Below are 19877 nucleotides of genomic sequence, written 5' to 3'. Positions count from 1 at the left end.
AACAAAGAGAGTGTATCAGATACAACACTAGAGCACCATTCAGATCAGCAAACAAATTTCAGTGCCTCACAGTTTCTAGATGACATATTTGCTGGCTTTGGCGAGACTACAAGCTTTTTTTCCAAGGACGACCTTAACACCAAAGAGAGCAGCACAAAATCATCAGCCACTCTGCTGGATGACCTTATGGATTTTGGAATAGAGACCAAAGAGGTGTCAGGCATGAAAACACTGGAGAAAACGAGCATTGATTATTCTAACTCTAAAGCCGGCAGCTGCCTGTGGGAAGAGGATCCACAATCGCTGTCTGTAGAGGAACAAATTAAACGGAACAGATTTTATGATGATGATGATGATGAATTCTGAGGTCACCTTCTGTTTAAATACAGCCATACAGCCTTTTTTATGCATACAAATGCATACAAATTCTGAATATTTCCCTAATTCTGTTCATGGAGAGAGGCTTGTGATCATTTACTAATCTTTTATACTCAGTTTACAGTAATTCAGTGTTGCTATTCTGCACAATTGCAAATCTTTTAAGAAGCTTTATATAATGCACCTGGTGTGCAGCACAAAAAAGGGGAAATATTATGCTTATTCTTTTTTTTTTCTTTGTTCTGCTGTATACTTAACTTGATTTCTTATATCTTTAGCTTGTGTATGATTTTTTTCCTTGTAATTTTGCAGATTGTCTTTTATTTTCTTTACAGATATAGGTGATTCTATTTTCTTGCCCTGTTTAAAAGGACCAATGACAGGTCCTTCCTTTCAGGCTGGTTAGAGAGTCATTATTTCTATTTTATTGCTTATGCATTGTTCAATCAAATTAATAAAAACCTTTATGAAATATTGCTGATTTTGTTTTTCATTTGAATACCTAAGTTTAAAAACAGTCAAATATATTATTTGTTATTATAAAGTATGTCATTATAGGTTAAAATCAATGGCAAAATAATTTTCCTCAAAAGCTAGAATTATTTCACAATATGCAGCCATGTTAATGATTTTAATTTTGCTTAATATGAAAAATATTTACAGTGTCACTGAAAGACATTTAGATAGCTTCATGTAGAAAAGGGCAGGAGATATAGAGATCTGAAGAAGGTGTTATTACTTATATTGTTATTTTTTTCTATAATAATACTTATATATTATATTTATAGTTAATATAATTATAATAGTTAAATATTTAGTTAAATATAATTATGCTTATAGTTTCTCTAAGCTACTGTATTATCAATAATTGATTATAATTAATATTAATTTTTTATGTAATGGAAACGGCTATTGATATTAATAGAGAAGCCTTTGAGAGTGCTACTTAGAGCAGTTTATCTAAGCTGCTCTATTAATATCAGTACTTGAATGCAGGGGCGTAGGAGCGATTTTGAACCGGGGGGGGAACACTGAAATCTAGGGGGGTTCGGGTGCATGCTCGGTGCAATACGAAATAAAATTTAAGTTTAGGAAAAAGTTGGGGGGACAAAACCTAGATTTTGAAATGTGTGTGTGTGGGGGGGGGCTTTAATGGCCATGCCCCCCCTTTGTATGATGGCTCCTACTCTCATGCTTGATTGTGTTTAATAGCAAATGATTTATATGCAATTACAGTATGCCAATGTAATTCTACTTTTAAGATAACAGAGTTTGCAAGTATTTTTATGAAATTGGATAGGAAGCCTGCTTATTATAAAACCACATATGGGTGTGATGGTCAGGTGTCCACATAATTTTGGTCATGTAATGTATGTGTGACTGGAGTAAAAATATCAACAACATCAACAGTAAACTCGACATACAGTGGAGCTCCTGGTCATTCTGGTGCCTGAGCACAGGGTGGCGCTGCTCCTCCTCTGCTCCTGATCATGGTTCTGATTGGACAGCAGCTCCTTCAGCCCTGAACGCTGCACTGCGCGGGTCAACAGCCAACATCTTGAGCAACACAGGACACAGGACACACAAAACCGGGTACGTTACCATTCTCTCTCTTTCTTCTCGCTTTCTAGATCTGTATATCTCTCTACAGATTGCTCGTGTATTCCTGAATAAGCTGCGGATTTCTGTAGTTCAGCTTTTGGCTTTGGGAGTCTTTGTGTCCTTTGTGAAGCGGTGATACAGCAGATGGCAGATGAAGTCCAGACACGGAGCCGTTATTAATAATTCTATATCATCATCATCATCATCATCATCATAACATGAATAGTCTCAAATACACGTTTATTGCATTTGAAATAATCCATGATAGATGTTTTTCTAACGACATGACCCATGTAGACAGTCTGGATGATGCACACGTTTAGTGGCTTATTTTTAATTGTTTTAATCACTGAATTTCACCCCCCCCCCCCCCCCCCCGGTTAATGCGTAGGTTTGACGTGTAAGACTATGGATCAGTACACATCAATAAGAGTGGTCCAGGATGTGCTTCCGTCAGCAGTTCCGCAGTTTGTCTCTCAGTATTGATCAGTGGATGTGACCCCCTTCCCCTTTTTGTTCATCAGATCTGATGGAAAACCGGCACAAACGCGCAATTTCGGCCACGTCGGGTTTGAACGCAGAAATACGCACCAGATTCAGCAGCATGAGCGTATAGGCTACACACCATCAGCTATCTGCACCCTGCTGTGTTAGAGTAAAAAACAAATAGCTAAAAATGGATGTAATTCAACACGAATACACACTTAGAGTCGTCAGAAAAACCTACAGTATTCAATAGATTCCTACCCATTTCCTACAGTTTTATTTTCCCTTAAAGAAGTCACACGAATCTGTTTCTACTGTACGTGGGTTTATTATTATTATTACTAGATATTTATTATTATTATTATTATTTTATTTTTTCTTAGATATTTCACGTTATGTTTCACACATTTGTCACATGTAAATATAGTCCCCCCCCCCCCCCCACACACACACATAATTCATTTATTTTTGTAGGTTAACTCTTCTTTTATTCTTCACATTTCACAATTCATACATTTTTTTGCACCTTAATGTTTCACATGTATGGCATGTGGGGTCTCCCTTCCTCCCATGATTACTTTTTTTTCCACTTTTTGATTTTTCACGTGGATTTTTTTCACACAGTGAACCTACTGGCACGAGTTTATTTATCGTCACATGATTTTTAAAAAGACACGATTCAGTTACATGTACATTTTTCACGTGGTTTTATTTTGCACAAATAATTTTTTTCACATGTGATCATATGTTATTTGTATACAGTAATCACATCTGAAAAACTTATGATCGCATGTTAAATTGGTGTGATTTTATGCCAAACTAAATGCCAAATTATGCCAATGTCTATCAGTGTTGAATTAACCCCAGCTGGACTTATGTAACACTTGTAACAATAAATGTACCAATACTGTACTTTGCCTTGTCACTGGCATGGTACCATCAAGGGTACACCTTTAATACTTTTAGTATGTATCATTCCTTAAGGACCATTGCTATAGCGTTAAAGCTTTACTAAAATATAATTATGCTACCACACATGCACCTTCCCAGGTCTAACATACACAGTAATGGTATAATACATGGACCCTTGATGGTACCACACCAATGCTAAGGAACAATGCAGTTTGGTCACATTTATTTCTATGAATGTACAGTGCTGAATAAATTCTCCACGATTCAATTATGTTTTATTGTAACTAAATATCAGGTCATGCCAGTGCTGAATCAATACTGAATTAACACCAGCTGGACATATCCGAACACTCTGGGTGTTAATTCAACACTTAAATTCAGCAATGTTGTTTTATTTAGTACTGTGTGTGTTATTAAACCTTGCTGTTTGTTCAGCACTGGGAATTTTGCTGTGTAATCGAGATATAAAAAACATGAGTGCTTATGTTTCCTTTTTTTTCTCGTTGTATTCATTTAGTTTCAAGACGCAACAAAAGAAGCAGCAAAGTATTTAAATTTATTTTCTTTTACCTTTCAGATAGTATGTGTTTTATTTAATTGTTTACATGATTTGTCGGGTTCCTCTCAAGGTTTCTTCCTCTTAAAACATCTTAGGGAGTTTTTCCTTGCCACCGTCACCACTCAGTGGCTTGCTCAGTTGGGATAAATTCACACCTTTAATATCTGTATACCATGTTGATATTTCTGTAAAGCTCCTTTGAGACAATGTCTATTGTAAAAAGCGCTATACAAATAAAATTTAATTGAATTGAATTGAATTACATGAACAATTTCATTAATACCATTAAAACACACACTTTCAATTTTATATTTCAACTTTAGATTTGTTTTTATTTCCTAAATCTCAAGCTAGCGTATAATTCTAGACATTGTAATGTAAATTATATTGTCAATGGCCTATTTTATGTGTGTTTATAGATTTTTCTTCATGGTTTTATTTTTATGATTAGCCATATTTTCTCAAAAAAAATATCTTGTATTGGCTGATATTTTTTTTGTATTACAACTGATTAAGCTATAAAATTACAGGTCAAGTACAGCCACCCTCTCCTCACATTAGGGATTAGATCAGTTTGTTTAGGTGAATTGGATCACTGTTATATAGAATACTTATACACTCAGCGTCCTCTTTAAGATTCCTGTTCTTGGCTGACAAGAGGGGAACCTGATGTGGTCTTCTGCTATTGTAGCCCATCCACCTCAAAGTTCACTGTGTTGTTTGCTCTGAGATGCTTTTCTACTCAACACAGTTGTAAAGAGTGGTTAGTTGCGTTACCGTATCCTTCCTGTTATATCGAACCAATCTGGTCATTCTTCTTTGACCTTTCTTATCAACAAGGTGTTTCTGCTTGCAGAACTGCCACTCACTGGATGTTTTTCACACCATTCTGTGTATACTGTCTACACAGAATGTCAGGAGACCAGAAATCTCAGTTTCTGAAAAACCCCAACCAGCCTGTCTGGCACCAACAGCCATGCCACAGTCAAAGTCACATCAGCATTAACTGAAACATTTGACATGTATCTGCATGATATTGTGCATTGTGCTGTCACATGATTGATTATTTACTTGAATGTGCAGGTGTACAAGGTGTTCCTATTATAGTGGAACTTGAATTCACATTTTAACTTATCACTCATTATCTATTATGTTTGATGGATGGACTCATACTAGGCGTATCCGGGGATTTGTGCTATTGTTTGAATTTGAAACTCGCCTATAGGAATTGATGTTTTTTGTTACTGCCAGTTATAGAAAAATGTGATTTGCAATAGGCCCCAAGTCAGCTTTGGAGAAAATAAAGCAATAGATTTCACAGCTGCCTGGTTATTGACTGACAAACTAAAATGTGTTCAGAAAGCGTTTGTGCTGTTGTTGTTTTTTTATTTTTTATTTTTTTTTATCTCTGTTCGAATTTTAGCCAAAATGTACTCGTGCATGTAATTTATTAGCAGAGGAAAGAAGGACTTTTTCATTTTCCATTTCATTTTTTAAACAGTTTGGCCTTTAATGGAAAGCACATTAATAGACTGGCGCAAGGATGACGTCATTTTGTACACCAAAACCTGACTCAACACATGATTAATTTGTGCCCAAAAGCTATTTTATATTTTGTAAACACTCTCAACATGACAGCTTGTAAAAATGTCAGCTAATTAATAATCTCAGCTTGCACAACCTACAAAATCACATTTTTACTAAGATTTATAGCACTTTTAACAATGGACATTGTTCAAAAGCAGCTTTACAGAAATATATAAACTCAGGATATAGATTTTAAATATATGAATTTATCTCTAATTCCTAATTTATCCCTAATGAGCAAACCAGAGGCGATGCAAAGAAAAACTCCCTGAGACGATATGAGGAAGAAACCTTGAGAGGAACCGTCTGGGTGACACCGGATAGTGTGATTAAAAATAAGTAAATCCCTTCTATAAAATCCCTGCTAATACTACATGGTCAAATAGTGCAATTGTGTAATCAGGAAAATTCATTACAGTTTTTACATGAAGTCTGTTTTGTTGATGGAGACAACTGTTTGTGGCAATTGCAGTCCTAAAGCTATCATAGCATCTGTAGTCCTAGCCATCACAGCGTAACTGTTCATATGAATTGACGTCCAAAGCCATCTTTATGGTTTTTAAGTGGTACCATCCTCGGTAATCTCAATGAACTTTAGGCTGAACCATGTGGAGCCATCCTCAGTGGCCTCAGTAGCAACAGGTGACTTCCAATTGATGAGAACTCCTGTCAGAAGTAGGGCAACAGGATGGATCAGGCAGGTCCGGAGAGCAGAAAGGGTCAGGGTCACTGGTATCTCAGGAGTATCATGTATAGCTCGACAGAAAGAAAGCGGGAAAGAGAGGGAGCGATTATTAGGTATGCTTATTGTCAAGTAATGGATTAAGGACAATGTACTTTATGTGAGTGCAAACAGGGACTCCAGCAAGACTAGCTATGACAGCATAACTGAAAGGGAGAGCCAAACGGTAACACAGACGTAAGGGACATCCCCTCAGTCTGAACAGACATGACACCTTGAATGTAATCCTACTTTGGCTGAATGAACAGCGTAATTGACGTTTATTTGGTGGATGATGTGCCAGTTTAGGAGCCTTTAGGCAACTGATTTAGAGAGGTGATAAATTAATGCCTGGCATAAACTCTTGAAATGAGTTTGCCTAGGCTTGTTTGACAGAGCACACAGATTGATTTGTGCTTTAAAAGTACATTTTACAGTTTACAGTGTAATGTTTTTGATATTTATTATTATCTCTAATATCAGTATGTGTAAGGCAGTAAAGATATTTCACATTCAGAAATCAAAGTCAGTGGTTATTTCCTCTAAAACATTATATGAATATGTATCCCTGCATTAAAGCATCTGGCTTCCTCTGACGTTTCCTTTCATGAAGTATTTATGAACATGACATAAACCTGGCTTGAACCTTTTGAACTACACCATGAAACATACTGTCGCAGTCGAAATATCCTCATCCGAATCTATTTTTTATGCTTTTCATGTACTTTTTGAATGTACCTAATATAGCAAGATTTGATGTTCTAATAAGTATACATACATTATTGAACATAATCTAGTCCTGACTTCCATGCAGTGTTGCGAAATTAAATGCACGTAATGGAACTGCGTATTTCAAACGCAAGAAAAAGTGTATGTAATTCAGTTACCAAATGAAAAGTAATTGGATTACATCATTGTGAAAAATTACCATGAGCTCAGGGCTGCATTTAACCTGCCAAAAGAGAAAGATAAACCTGGGTGTTCAAGCAGCAAGAGAATATGTAAATAATAGAGATGAAAACGGTTTCTGGCTGTTAGCAGACATGATCTCCGCTTGTGTGAAGGAATAAGACACTCTGAGGTGTGGAGTTATAGGAACGTAATCAATGATGCGCTGGCGTGATGAAGTGGAGTTATTGTGTTACTGTTACCACACTGAAGTTAATTATTTTACAATAACTGCAAGTGTTTAGTTCCACCAATGTAAGCTGCCAAGGATTATAATTTTAAAAGAATTAAATAATGGCACGTCATACTTTTTATCAGGTAATAGTTACATTTAATGTTGTGGAAACAACTTAATTCCTGACAGCACTTACGTTATAGCAGATATAAGCAGTTGGGTTGGGTTACAGAGAAAACAGAAAGCACAAACCCCTCCTGAAGACTTTCCTGTTTCTGAAAACCTCCTGATAATGTCCTGAAAGCGTTACAAAGTGTTGACACTGAAGACTCCTTCCATATATGTTACATATGTTTCCTTTCAGAAAGTGTCACTGTATCAACAATGACACTTGCTTTGATGAAAGTTTTTAATCCATTTATTATTAGGATTGTATTATGTTAAGACATCCACCGTGTTGGAACTAGAAAATTAATCAACACCTTCCAACCAATCAGAATCAAGAATTCAAAAGTGCCACAGTGTTAATATTTTCAAACAGGGCCACTTCTTTGTTCTAAATTTCCTGAATGTAATCAGAGAGGTTCTGCTCCTCTCTCACTTTCTCAGGATGGAGTTTTGTATAGAGTGTTTGCTCAGGATCTATGTAAATAGAACAACTCTCCTGGGAGCTGGAGAGAAAAGTGAACTTTTTACAACCAATATGCATGAATAAAAAAGAAGGAGAACAGAATGTATTTTACAGCAACAAGACATTTAGGGTTTTACCTCCTACAGCTTTAGAAGGTTTTTTTTAAAGTTATTTTTGCACAAGCCATCTGTGTATTACGCTTAACTTTTACCACATCTGAAATAATCAATAAAGTACACTAGTCCCTAGATAGATAGACAGATAGATAGATAGATAGATAGATAGATAGATAGATAGATAGACAGAGAAAGAAAGAAAGAAAGAAAGAAAAAAGGAAATTGGGTACATATACACAGTACATAGGAAAGATGCAAGCAAATACAAAGTCTTTATAAAATAACATTATAAAATTCACAGAACATTACAAGAAATCAGTGAATCTTAGAAAAATATTTTCAATAAGCCTGTAGAATTAATAAAACAACATGATGTTCATTATTTTCCAATAACAGCACATCCTTAAGTGTTTTGTTCCTCTTATTCAGTACCACAGCAATTTGCCAATGCTAATACCAGTGTCAAACTCTTTGGATATTTATAGATACATTTAATGTTGTGAAATGTCCACGAGACAAGTTAGTTTTACAGGTTAGTATCACTTATGTTATAGCTGCTATAAAGAGCCATTCCCTCATTTTCTCTTGAAGATTATAAGACAGAAAATGTATCTTGGCATGTTACTGAGAATCAAAGCACAAATTCCTTAGTCCTGAGGACATTCCCGCTTTCGAAAATTTCAAGTTAAAACAAGTTTACCTGACACAAGAGACACAAGAGACAAGTACAGTAAACACCTTCTCACCATTTCAACAAATACACATGTTTTTAGTTAATTTCCGTGGAGATTTCACTCCTGTGTAAGTTCCTGTGTTAGTTGTTACTACATAAATGATAACATATTAGAAAGAGCATATTAATTTAAAGCTGTGGTTTGTCTTGTAGCCAGAAATAATTCAGAGCTGCTGTTATAGCAAATTAATCAACACTTTTTATCCAATTAGAATCGACATGGTATAAGCAGTCTACTGGAAATCTAGGCTAGGATAAATCAGCAACATTTTAGTGAATGTTCATTGCTTGGAGCATTTATGATGCAACAGTGCATCAAAAAGTAGTGTGAAATTGTCTTTCAGCTCAGTTTTCTGTCATTTTGTCATAATTATATGCTCATTTCTTGACTTGATCTGAAAGTGAAAGATTGCATAACTTTGTACTGTATGACTCACTCAGCTGTTCAGAGTGATCAATCATTTCTCCTCTTTTCTAATCTAATGATTGCTTTTGGGTTGCTTGATTTTGACTGTATATATTTTTAGCTCATTAATTCATGACACTTACCTAACGCGAACTGCTCATGGCTCAGTGAATGAGGATTATTTCATTCACTGCTTTTTGCTGTTTATTCCATTATAGTCCATTAATTTCTGATGCAATACAGCGAGCCGTGTTTTCGGATAAACACGACTCAGCTAACAGCCAGAAAAAATCATCCATTGTTAGGCTAAAGTGCTGCATAAATTTGCATCGATTTGCATAGTATTGTTGCTCGAAGTATACATATTTGTGTTCACCTTCTAAACCTCTGTGTGAAATGTGAACCACTTCACATTTCTTCTAACTTCTACATTTGTCATCGAAGTGCACTTTAGTTTCTTTCTTATGTATTTACATAAACTAAGGTACAGCAAATTTCTACATGTGCATTATGTACAAATGAAATACAGTGTAGAACCCTATAACAACAGATCATCAAAAATAGGCTGGGGGGGTAGTCACAATAGTCACAAAGACGATTGTGTAGTTCTGATTTGAGTTTGTTATATATATATATATATATATATATATATATATATATATATATATATATATATATATATATATATATATACAAATATATATATATATAATTTTTTATTATTATTATTTTTTATATATATATATATATATATATATATATATATATATATATATATATATATATATACACATTTAAGCTCGGGACATTACACCTCCCCATCAGCAGAGGTCTCTCTCCCCTGGAATCTAATGTATTACATCCAGGTTATTTCCTGTTAATAGAGTATATGAGGCCAACACTGAGACATCTTGCTAAGCTTAGTGTCTGTGTAAGTTCTGTGATTGTTATCCCTGTGTTTTGACCTTTGCCATGATTCTTGAATACTATCTGGATTTGCCCATTGGTTTGGATATTCAGGTTATATTCTGTGTTTGACCATGCGATCGCTTCACCGTTGAGTTTTGAATTGTGTACTGGATTTGTTAATAAACTTCCTGGACATGAATCCTGCATCCATGTTTCCCAGGGTCATAGGCTAGTCTGCGGACCTAGTTTAAAAATGATCAACAGCAATCAAGATCTTGTTTTAAAGCAAATAATCTGAATGAAATGTAATTAGTACATTTCTGCAAACAAAGGGAAAGTGCAAGTGCAGGCAGTGTATCTACAATGTACAGAACAATTTCTGATTTTAAGATGGATTATAAAGATTGGGAGAAGGAAAGGAGGATTATGGAGTGGATAATGGCTGATTGCAGAAACGGCAAAGAAATGCATGTACAAAACAGTAACTTTGTTTCCCATGCAAAAGAAGCAAGATGCATTTCCTCTTTCCAACGCCCGAACTGTCTGAGCTAGTTTCGTGTGATTTTATACGCTTTTTGAGATCTAGTTGGGCTGGAAATTTTGCTGAGACCTGGAAACCCTGTCCACCCTCTCTCAAATCCTGTATAAAAAGTGGTCAGACTGAATGCAAATGTAATCTGCCTGACCAAAAAAAATAAAAAATTCACATAGTGTAAAAGATACATTCACTTCTGGTACCTAATATTTTTATTTGATGGCATCTAGGCAAACTTTGACTTGCCATTTATGAACCAAAGCCATGTGAGAAGAAATTGAAATTGAAATCGAAATGGAAGTCATTAAGTAGCATTTTTCACTATTCATTAAGTAGCATTCACTCCAAACTACTGTTTAGCTATTTTCCCAATATTGGATGGTGCACATCTTCAAAATACAAAATTCAGCTAGCTAGCTACTGTTACCAAAGTATGAGTTCCCTCTGAAATGACGCAACATCCTGTCCAACTGTAATCACCTGGCTTTTGCATTGCATTGAAAATAGTTAGGTGTGAAATAAAATCTGGTGTGTCCTCAATTTTATCCTTGTAGCTAAGATGCAGGCCAACAAACATGGGCTAATTGGCTATTTCTACATTAAGAAGATAATTGTGTACATTTAATTTTTTGGCTAAACTTTTACTTTAACTGCTGGCTGCATTATATTCTGCCTCATTGGTGTCACTTTGGATGCAAAAAATCTGCCAATGAATGTATGTCACTGTTTACGTAAATGTAGTAATGATCCAGATGTTCACTGTAAAAATCCCTAAAGCCAGTTCTGTTTTTATCACCACTGAGGTGACACAGATGGAGGAAGTGTGAGTTGGGATGAGAGAGAGAGAGAGAGAGATTTAAAAGAAGAAGGATGGAGTTGTAGTGTCAGAATTGTGATGTAATTGCTATTCCGTTTGAAGCCCAGTGGTTTTGTATGAGATGACGCCATTAACACATCGTCCATCAACACTGCTACAGCCTTCATCATTCACCCTCAGCCTCAGGCGTTTCCCTCATTACGGCTCGGCTTTACTCATGCAGGCCTGAATGGGATATAAAGGGAAAGGAGCAGGAGTGCGGCTGAATTGCTAAGAGTTTGTTGATTGTTAGTAATGCAAAGATTTAACACCGGTGCAGCCCTTATCTGGCAAAAAATAAGTGGTGCATTTACAGCCAGCAGCACATGCTGTCATTAAATAATCACAGAGCCAACCATTTATTTCCTCGTATCAATCAGAAGACGCTTTCACTGCGATGTCCTGACTAGAGCCAAGAAAATACATTGCTACGGTTTTCACACTCCTGAATCAGACTCTTTCCTTGGCTCTTGGTGAACGAATAAAGCCAAAAGCATTCAACAACCTGTCAAAAAAAAGTAAAAACTGTGCCAAATCATCTAGGAACACAGCGACAGTATTTTCTCCAAAGTATTAATACATGTTTTTTTGTACTCATTAATGCTGATACTGAAATGAGTGCTTATTATTAGTAGTAGTATTCATAGTAAGCAATCTGAGCCTCATGGAACATTTTATTTGTACACTCTGTTTGGGATGTTATGGTGTTTAATTAGTATCTGTAATAGAGAGCGTGAGGGCGGTCGACCTGAGAGCACAGAGTATTAGCGAGCATAGTCATTAACGAGCGCACATCTGTCAGTGCTTGCAGAACTGATGTGCTCTCACTTGTGATAGTGACTCTTATATCAAAAATAACATCTTATCACACCATTGCAACACTTAAATGCTTGAAATCATGAAACTGCAACATTTTGTGCAACTTGTTTCTCGACGAGTGTTGGAAATGAAACATTTATACGCTTGGAAAGCACATAAAATAATGCGTCTTGCTTTATTTAGCAAAAGAAAAAACATCTCTCTTTTATTGCAGTATGTCTATAAAGCAGTCTGTATTGATGTTCTATGTACTGTGTAATGTGTGTACTGATTCATACTGTCTTTCCTGCTTTACTGGTTTTTTTTTTTATTCTTGCATTTAGCTGTCAAACTTTGTATTTACTTGCACACATGTCAAGTTCTCACGAAGTGCACAACTGATCACATTATGACTATACAGTATCTGCCTGTTTTGATGACATGGACTAATACAATGCATCAATGCAATTCATATGCAGTGAACATATTAGTTTTCAATGCTTTATAGTTTATGTGTGACCTGATTGACCTCTGGCCCCTGGTCCTGCCACACCAACCATCAAACAAACCACCTCAAGAAATAAGCTCTTGGGATAAGCACTGTCCTTTGTGCTGAGAAAAGGGAAGCTGCTAAAACTCCATAGCGTTCACTGACCTTAGAGTAGCACCTATATGGGTGATGCAGTAAGATTGCTGATTCAGTGCTCTCTATATACAGTATGGATGTGAAAGGCAGAAAATCAATTCCTTCTTTCTAAACACACGCAGCAAAATCTCCAGGGAGAAATGAAGCCTTATAGTGTTTGTTTGTCCACACGATATTAAATGAACATGTAGGCGTTAGTGCAGCACTAGGAGATTAGCTGGGTTTGATTTCAGCATGGAAAAATATCAAACGCAGCACACGGCAAACTTGCCTCTTATTAGTATCAGTCTTGACATTTGTTCAACTTCAAGTTCTCAAAAAAAATAGTGTTTTATCTTTTGCTGTGAATACTTCTCTTGTTTAACATCAAACACACTCTGTACACCAAATACATGGTATCTTTTTTCCAGCACAAACTCATTGATGTTATATATTGATGTTAAAACATTCATAGGTAAAAAACTCCAAACAACCAAACAGTCCATCGTCCTCATTTTTCTAAAATGTATGTTATGGGGACATTTTCTTAATTTCTTAATTCGTGTCAGTGCTGATGACACGTTCCACTCGTCCTCATTTACTCCAAAGACTATTGCTAGCACTTGTCCCAAGTCACCTATAGTTGTATCAGTATCCGTATTATTGCTTATAGTGACACACACTATTTAATGTGGGGCAAAGTCTTAACGTTTAAAAATATATATTTGTAAATTAAGTTGTAAATCTCTATTATTAGCTCTTTCAGAAGGAAGAATTATTGTGATTATTGATGTAGACACAAAAAAAATGTAAAATGTTTTGGTGCATTTTGGTAACTAGAGCTCATTTTTGTACTGAATATGCTTTTAGTAGTTTTAGTAGGCTTTCTCTATTGTGTGTTTGGTGATTTATTGTGATAGTTTTTCCATTTTCTTTGCATATTTGCATACTTGCATACATTTATCCAACTCTCAACTCAAACTTTGAGTCAACAGGTTTTCCATTGGCAAAATAAGTACTTATGGTAACTTAAATACACTACAGATGTGCTAAAATAACTGCTCAACTGCTTATAACAATAAATATGATTAAAGTGCTAGACAAATTAAGTTGTATTGAATCAAATTGGCCTACAGAGGCTATTCAATCCCTGATGGATATCTCTTGCAGCACTTTGCATTTGTAATGTCAGTGCAAATGACTTCTCTGAAAGCAGTTTCAGATTAAACATATTGATTAATCAATACAGAAGATAGGAGATGGTTTACTCTTGCAGACAAATCGAGTGTTTTGGAGATAAATACATCATTGCATTCATTTTCGCAATTTTCTGTGGTTTTGAGTATTCGTGTTGTGACTCTGAAGACAAAAAACTGCATGAAGATAAACCTCTGTAATGATCATCTCTCTGAGGACCAGATTTGTTTTACATTTATTTTTTTATTTAAAAAAGCATTAAAAATCAGTAACAGTTAAACTCATCAAAGTGAGAAGTGTAGTATATTATAGAGAACGTGCACAATATTATACAAGTTGTGTTGGAACAATAATGTTGACTGTTTAATAGCTATTGAATTGCTTTCAGAATAAAAATTCATTAAAACAGAAAGTTATACATTTACAAACATGCCTTTAGTGAAAACTAGAAAGAGCTACTTTAATGCCATTTATATAAACATATTTTTAAATATTTATATAAATTAATTTATTTAGCCTGATCACTATGTTACACTGAGTTTAGAAATCAAACAGCGACTGAAGAAGGCGTCACATCATTTCCGTCCTTAAAAGTCCTTCATTGACTGCCTTTGACTTTTAGAAGGATACCAGAGGTGCCGACATTATAGATAAATACACATTTTATGACCATTAAAGCACCAAAGTACTTCTTAGTGTATTTAAAGGGGTCATATGTTATTTATTTATTAATTTATTTTTATTATTACTACTACTACTACTATTACTATTACTACTACTGTCTGTGTTCACACAGGTTTCCTTCAGATTCTTCAGTTTCCTCCCACCTCCAAAAATAAAAGTGCCCCTCTCTGTATTCCTCTATATGTTTATATTAACCAGACCTGTTATTCTCAAGGCACTTATGTTATATCAAAGTCTTTCTCACTAACTATCAGCCCTGATATGACGTCACTGAGATCGAACAAGAGAAATGCTGAGGTCAAGCTACAGAATGATGATGTCATGACTTTGTGTATATGTGTGTTTGCATGAAAGAGAAATGTCTTCATTAATGTGTTTCACCATTGCTTTCTGGTTTTCCTGTAATTTAAGAAATGGCCTAAGGCAACCTTTCTGCTGCAGTGTGCTGCAAATTCAAAACAGTGAAACGAGAGAGAGAAGGAAGGACAAAGAGTGACGAGAGAGAGAGAGAGAGAGAGAGAGAGAGAGAGCTTGTGTGTGGTTGTGTGTGTAGTGTATTTTAAGCTAGGTTCATATTATACCCATATACTTTATATATCCATATAACTCATATCTGAGTTATATCCAATTATATCTTATATTATATCTTATATCTATAGCTTTATCCAACTTTATCTCACCAGATGTCACATAGGGACAGAGAAACAGAGACAATGAAATGGAAAAAAGGAAAGCATGGGTGTGTACTGCCTGTTAAATTGTATATCATCTGACCTTTCACTCAACTGCATTACAGAGAAACAGAGAGGGATCATCTTTCATAGGCACCTGCAGCATCTCACATTTTAACATCTTGGCTTATTATTCAGTTTTTTACCTTAAACCATGTTATTCAGTACCTAAAGTGAAACTGTATAGTGAGGAATGTAGTCCCAGTGACAGGTTCTGGGAGTTTAATCGTCATCCTTAATGCTTACTATGATGTTAGGAAATAGTAATATTATCATGTTGCCTCTCCTGCCGAAGTCTGAGAGAGAAAGGGTCTATTTGAGCTGCAGGCTCTCATTGATTCCCCATTAAAGGATTAAAGCATGCACTGCATATAGAACTGCACTTTCTTCTTTCTCTGTTTTCTGTTCTCCCCCAACATGATGCATGTTCCTTTATTTCTCTGCCTCCTGCAGGCTCTGCGGTCCTCTCAGGCTCTCTCTGAGGTTGACAAGGACGTACAGAGAGAACTGAAGCCAGACTTCATGGATCGGATTTCTGAATGCATGCTGCATCACGGCATTGGTGTGTTCTGCATCGGAAAGCTGCTCGACCGTCCAGTAAGTTCTGCAGCACTCGGTTTCATTTTGAGATCCAGGTCTTTGTCATCCACCTCACCTTTCTGATCCCTGGGGGACCGACACACTGCAGAGATGATAGAAGCACAGAGAACATATTAGATGGGATGATTATGTATTGAATAAATCGAGGTTTTAGAACCACAACATGTAAGCAAGATGTTGATGAAACATAACATGGCCTTAAAAGGCAAATAACTGACAAGGTCATCATGGCCTTAAGCACAGTATTTTTTAATATAGTGCCTACATTTTATGAAGTGACTCATGGTCAGAGAGAGAAGTCCAGAGACTGGAGCAATGACACTCTCTAAGTAATTCCACGACTGGCAGCTGTGGTGAGCAGGTCCATGGCGATATGATCTCCAAAGTGTCATGTCTGTATCTCCTCACGGTGCTGTGCTGGGCCAGCGCTCTGTGGTACCTCAGCGGCACCCGGCCCTCCACCTCCTACATCGGCCACATGTCTGTCCCTGTTCGCAGGCAGCCTCCAAGATTGTCGAAAAATGTCACGTTCAGCAACATCCGGACACGCATGCTGAATCCACACGCATTCCAGTTCTTAATCAATGAGCCGAAGAAATGCGAAGGCAACCCACCCTTTCTGCTCATCCTCATCAGCACCAACCACAAGGAGTTCGACGCCAGGCAGGCCATACGTGAGACATGGGGAGACGAGAGCACATACAGTGAGGCTCGCATCATCACGCTCTTTCTGCTCGGTCATAACCCTGAGCCGGTCCTCAATCAGATGGTGGAGCAGGAGAGCCAGATCTTCCATGACATCATCGTCGAGGACTTTGAGGATTCTTACCAAAACCTTACACTGAAGACGCTGATGGGAATGCGCTGGGTGGCCTCGTACTGCCCTGACGCCAAGTACGTCATGAAGACTGACAGCGACATATTTGTCAACATGGACAACCTTGTGTTGAACCTGCTAAGACCCAACTCGCAGCCCAGGCAACGGTTCTTCACGGGCCATGTTATAAACGGAGGGCCTATCCGAGACACTCGCAGTAAGTGGTATATGTCCAGAGATTTGTACCCTGAGAACAAGTACCCCCCTTTCTGTTCCGGGACAGGGTATGTGTTCTCTGGTGACATGGCAGAGTTGATCTATAAGACTTCCCTCCATACGCACCTCATTCACTTGGAGGACGTGTACGTTGGGATGTGTCTGCGTAAGCTTGGGGTGCACCCTATCCAGAACAGTGGCTTTAACCACTGGAAGATGAGCTACAGCCTCTGCCGCTACCGCAGAGTCGTGACCGTGCACCAGATCTCACCAGAGGAAATGCACAGGATTTGGAATGACATGTCTAGTAAGAAACATCTCAAGTGCTAACATCTTTTACATCACCATCTATAATCTGGGAGGAGGTTCTACTAGTGTTTCAGTTCTACAGGAACCAACTGTGGGTCTGAATCTTGTACTTTATCAAGGTGGAGCATTGGTGGTTTAGGGGTTATGCCTCTAAGTTAGTAATCCCAGGATTTCCAGAAAACTATGATTGGAGCCTCGAGCAAGGCTCTTAACCCAGCTTGGAATGTATCCTTTTTCAATTGTAAATCGCTTTCAAAAAACATATTTGCCAAATTAACTAACATAAATTAATTATGTAGAAAAGGTATACAGATATTAAGATATAGGATCGGCTATACCTTGCCTGTCCGTATAACCAATATCCTGTTGAATATGCAAGGCAAATTTCTTGTCACTATTCAGACCCATGTATAGCCTGAGATGCTGATGAGTATTATGGCTTAAACTGGAGCCAAGATTGAATGTCATTTTTAATTCCTGACCTTTTATTCATAATTCCTGATTCAGAGATAGACAAAATCTCTGCCATGGACTGAATAGAAAATCTTTTCACTACAGCTGTACTTTTACCTGGTCTTGGTGTTTTTCTCTGGCTGAAAGTACTGAAAAGATAAGTATTGTTGCACCAGGCACAGATCAATGCACACTATCACCGTTATCTTACAATGTACAACTTTGCTAATCTGCGACTGTGCAAATAAATATACACCAGCAAGGATGGGAACATAGGGGATACTGTGTTAGAGCTTAATACCAGCTCTGTCAGATTAACTGCATTAACAACATTTTTCTTTATACCTAGATGCACTGAGATGTAATCGCTTTTTAGATGTCCCACAGAGACACGTTTAAGCATCTTTCAGCGGCCCGTTGAACGGAAAGAGCACAATGCACAGCAAGAGTAAGCAGAATCTAAACAATAGCAGGGGTGGACAAATAATAAATGAATAAATTGCTTGGCTTAGCCGAGCCACATCATGCTCCCCAGTCCTACGTTCAGTTGCCTGGAAACTTAACTGACTAGCATAACAAAAGTCATAGCATACTATAATAACATATTGGCAATCTAATTTGCTAGTTAAGTGCATTAATACAGACAAGAGTATATGGTTATTATCCTCTTCTAACAATTTGCAATGTAGCTCATGATCTTTGAATTTCTGCAGGTGTGGAATGGCCAGATCCCATTGCAAATAATACTTCAGGTGGTATTCCTTTATTGCACACTGATGGGTTTTGTTGTGATTTGATTATGGGTAAAACAAGCTTTTAATCGCATTGTGTGAGATAGAATTTGTGAGATAAAAAGTCGCAGTTGTGAAATATTAACTGGCAATGGCAAGAGGTAAAGTCACAACTGGTTTGGTATTAACCTGCAGTCGTGATTAAAAAGGCTGTTGTGTGAAAATAGCTCACAATTGCAAGATTAAAAGTCACAGTTGCAAGATAAATCTATACAATATTTCCATATACATTGCGGAAACAAGCTTCCATAGTTAAATGGCGGATTTGCATTGGAATATTTTCTTTGTTTCCTGATTCTGAAAAGAGTTGTTTGTTATCCATAAACATTAATAAATCCACCTAGTAAAAACATTTTACAATGAGCTAGATCAGCTAATGTGTGTAGTGCAGTAGCTGGTGGGATATATATATATATATATATATATATATATATATATATTCAGTACACTGTATATTGTACTATTGTTCTAACGTAGTACAATTATACTATTGTACTATGTTGGAACGTACAATGGCTTTACATTGTCACGTTACAATTAAGAAATATAACGTATACACTTTTGGTAGTAAAAGATTTTTTCTTATATGTAATGCATTTCAAGTCATTGAATTACAATTTGAGGCTAGATTTCAGTCAGGTTTAAAATAGATATTAACTACAGTTGTTCATTTTGTAATGTAATGAGGTTTACATGACAAATTTATATTGTCATGTAAACCTCATTACAAAATGAACAACTGTAGTTGATATCTACTTTAAACCTGCCTGAAATCTGTGCATGATCTTTAGATTTCTTTAGTCTTATTAATTATACAATATCAATTAAATACTCACTAAATGTACTCCCAGCCAGATAATTTGACTGAAACTAAAATCTTGTTGTAAGGGGTGGGGAAACACATCATGTTTAAACTACATGCCAAATTAAAAATTTAATTTTGCAATTGTCTACATACAAGAGTTTTTCTCTTTTCTGATTGCACTACTGGGAAACTAATGGCGAGGACATAAAATATACTTGCACACTGATTCATCCACCCCTGTGCAATAGTTTGTTCTTGTTATCTTGCTGTTGCAGGAAATTCTGTTGTGTGTAAAAC

The 19877-nt window shown here is 36.5% G+C and overlaps 1 protein-coding gene across 1 annotated transcript; it reads left to right on the top strand.

Annotated features, from left to right (window-relative positions):
• The first annotated feature begins 16332 nt into the window (after positions 1–16332).
• Positions 16333–19090, top strand: b3galt1a (UDP-Gal:betaGlcNAc beta 1,3-galactosyltransferase, polypeptide 1a). Its single transcript, XM_053638285.1, has 2 exons — positions 16333–17756; positions 18039–19090. Exon 1 carries the CDS (start codon positions 16563–16565, stop codon positions 17550–17552), a length of 990 nt encoding a protein of 329 aa, XP_053494260.1. The 5' UTR covers positions 16333–16562; the 3' UTR covers positions 17553–17756; positions 18039–19090.
• Positions 19091–19877: the final 787 nt, after the last annotated feature.

This window comes from Ictalurus furcatus, chromosome 12 (genome assembly GCF_023375685.1).
Source record: "Ictalurus furcatus strain D&B chromosome 12, Billie_1.0, whole genome shotgun sequence".
Taxonomy (NCBI): Eukaryota; Metazoa; Chordata; class Actinopteri; order Siluriformes; family Ictaluridae; genus Ictalurus; species Ictalurus furcatus.
The sequence above is the reverse complement of the archived record's forward strand: the minus strand, read 5'-3'. Positions and strand labels throughout refer to the sequence as shown.

Coding starts and splice junctions, on each gene's coding strand:
- b3galt1a (XM_053638285.1), top strand. CDS start 16,563: ATGATCTCCAAAGTGTCATGTCTGTATCTCCTCACGGTGCTGTGCTGG.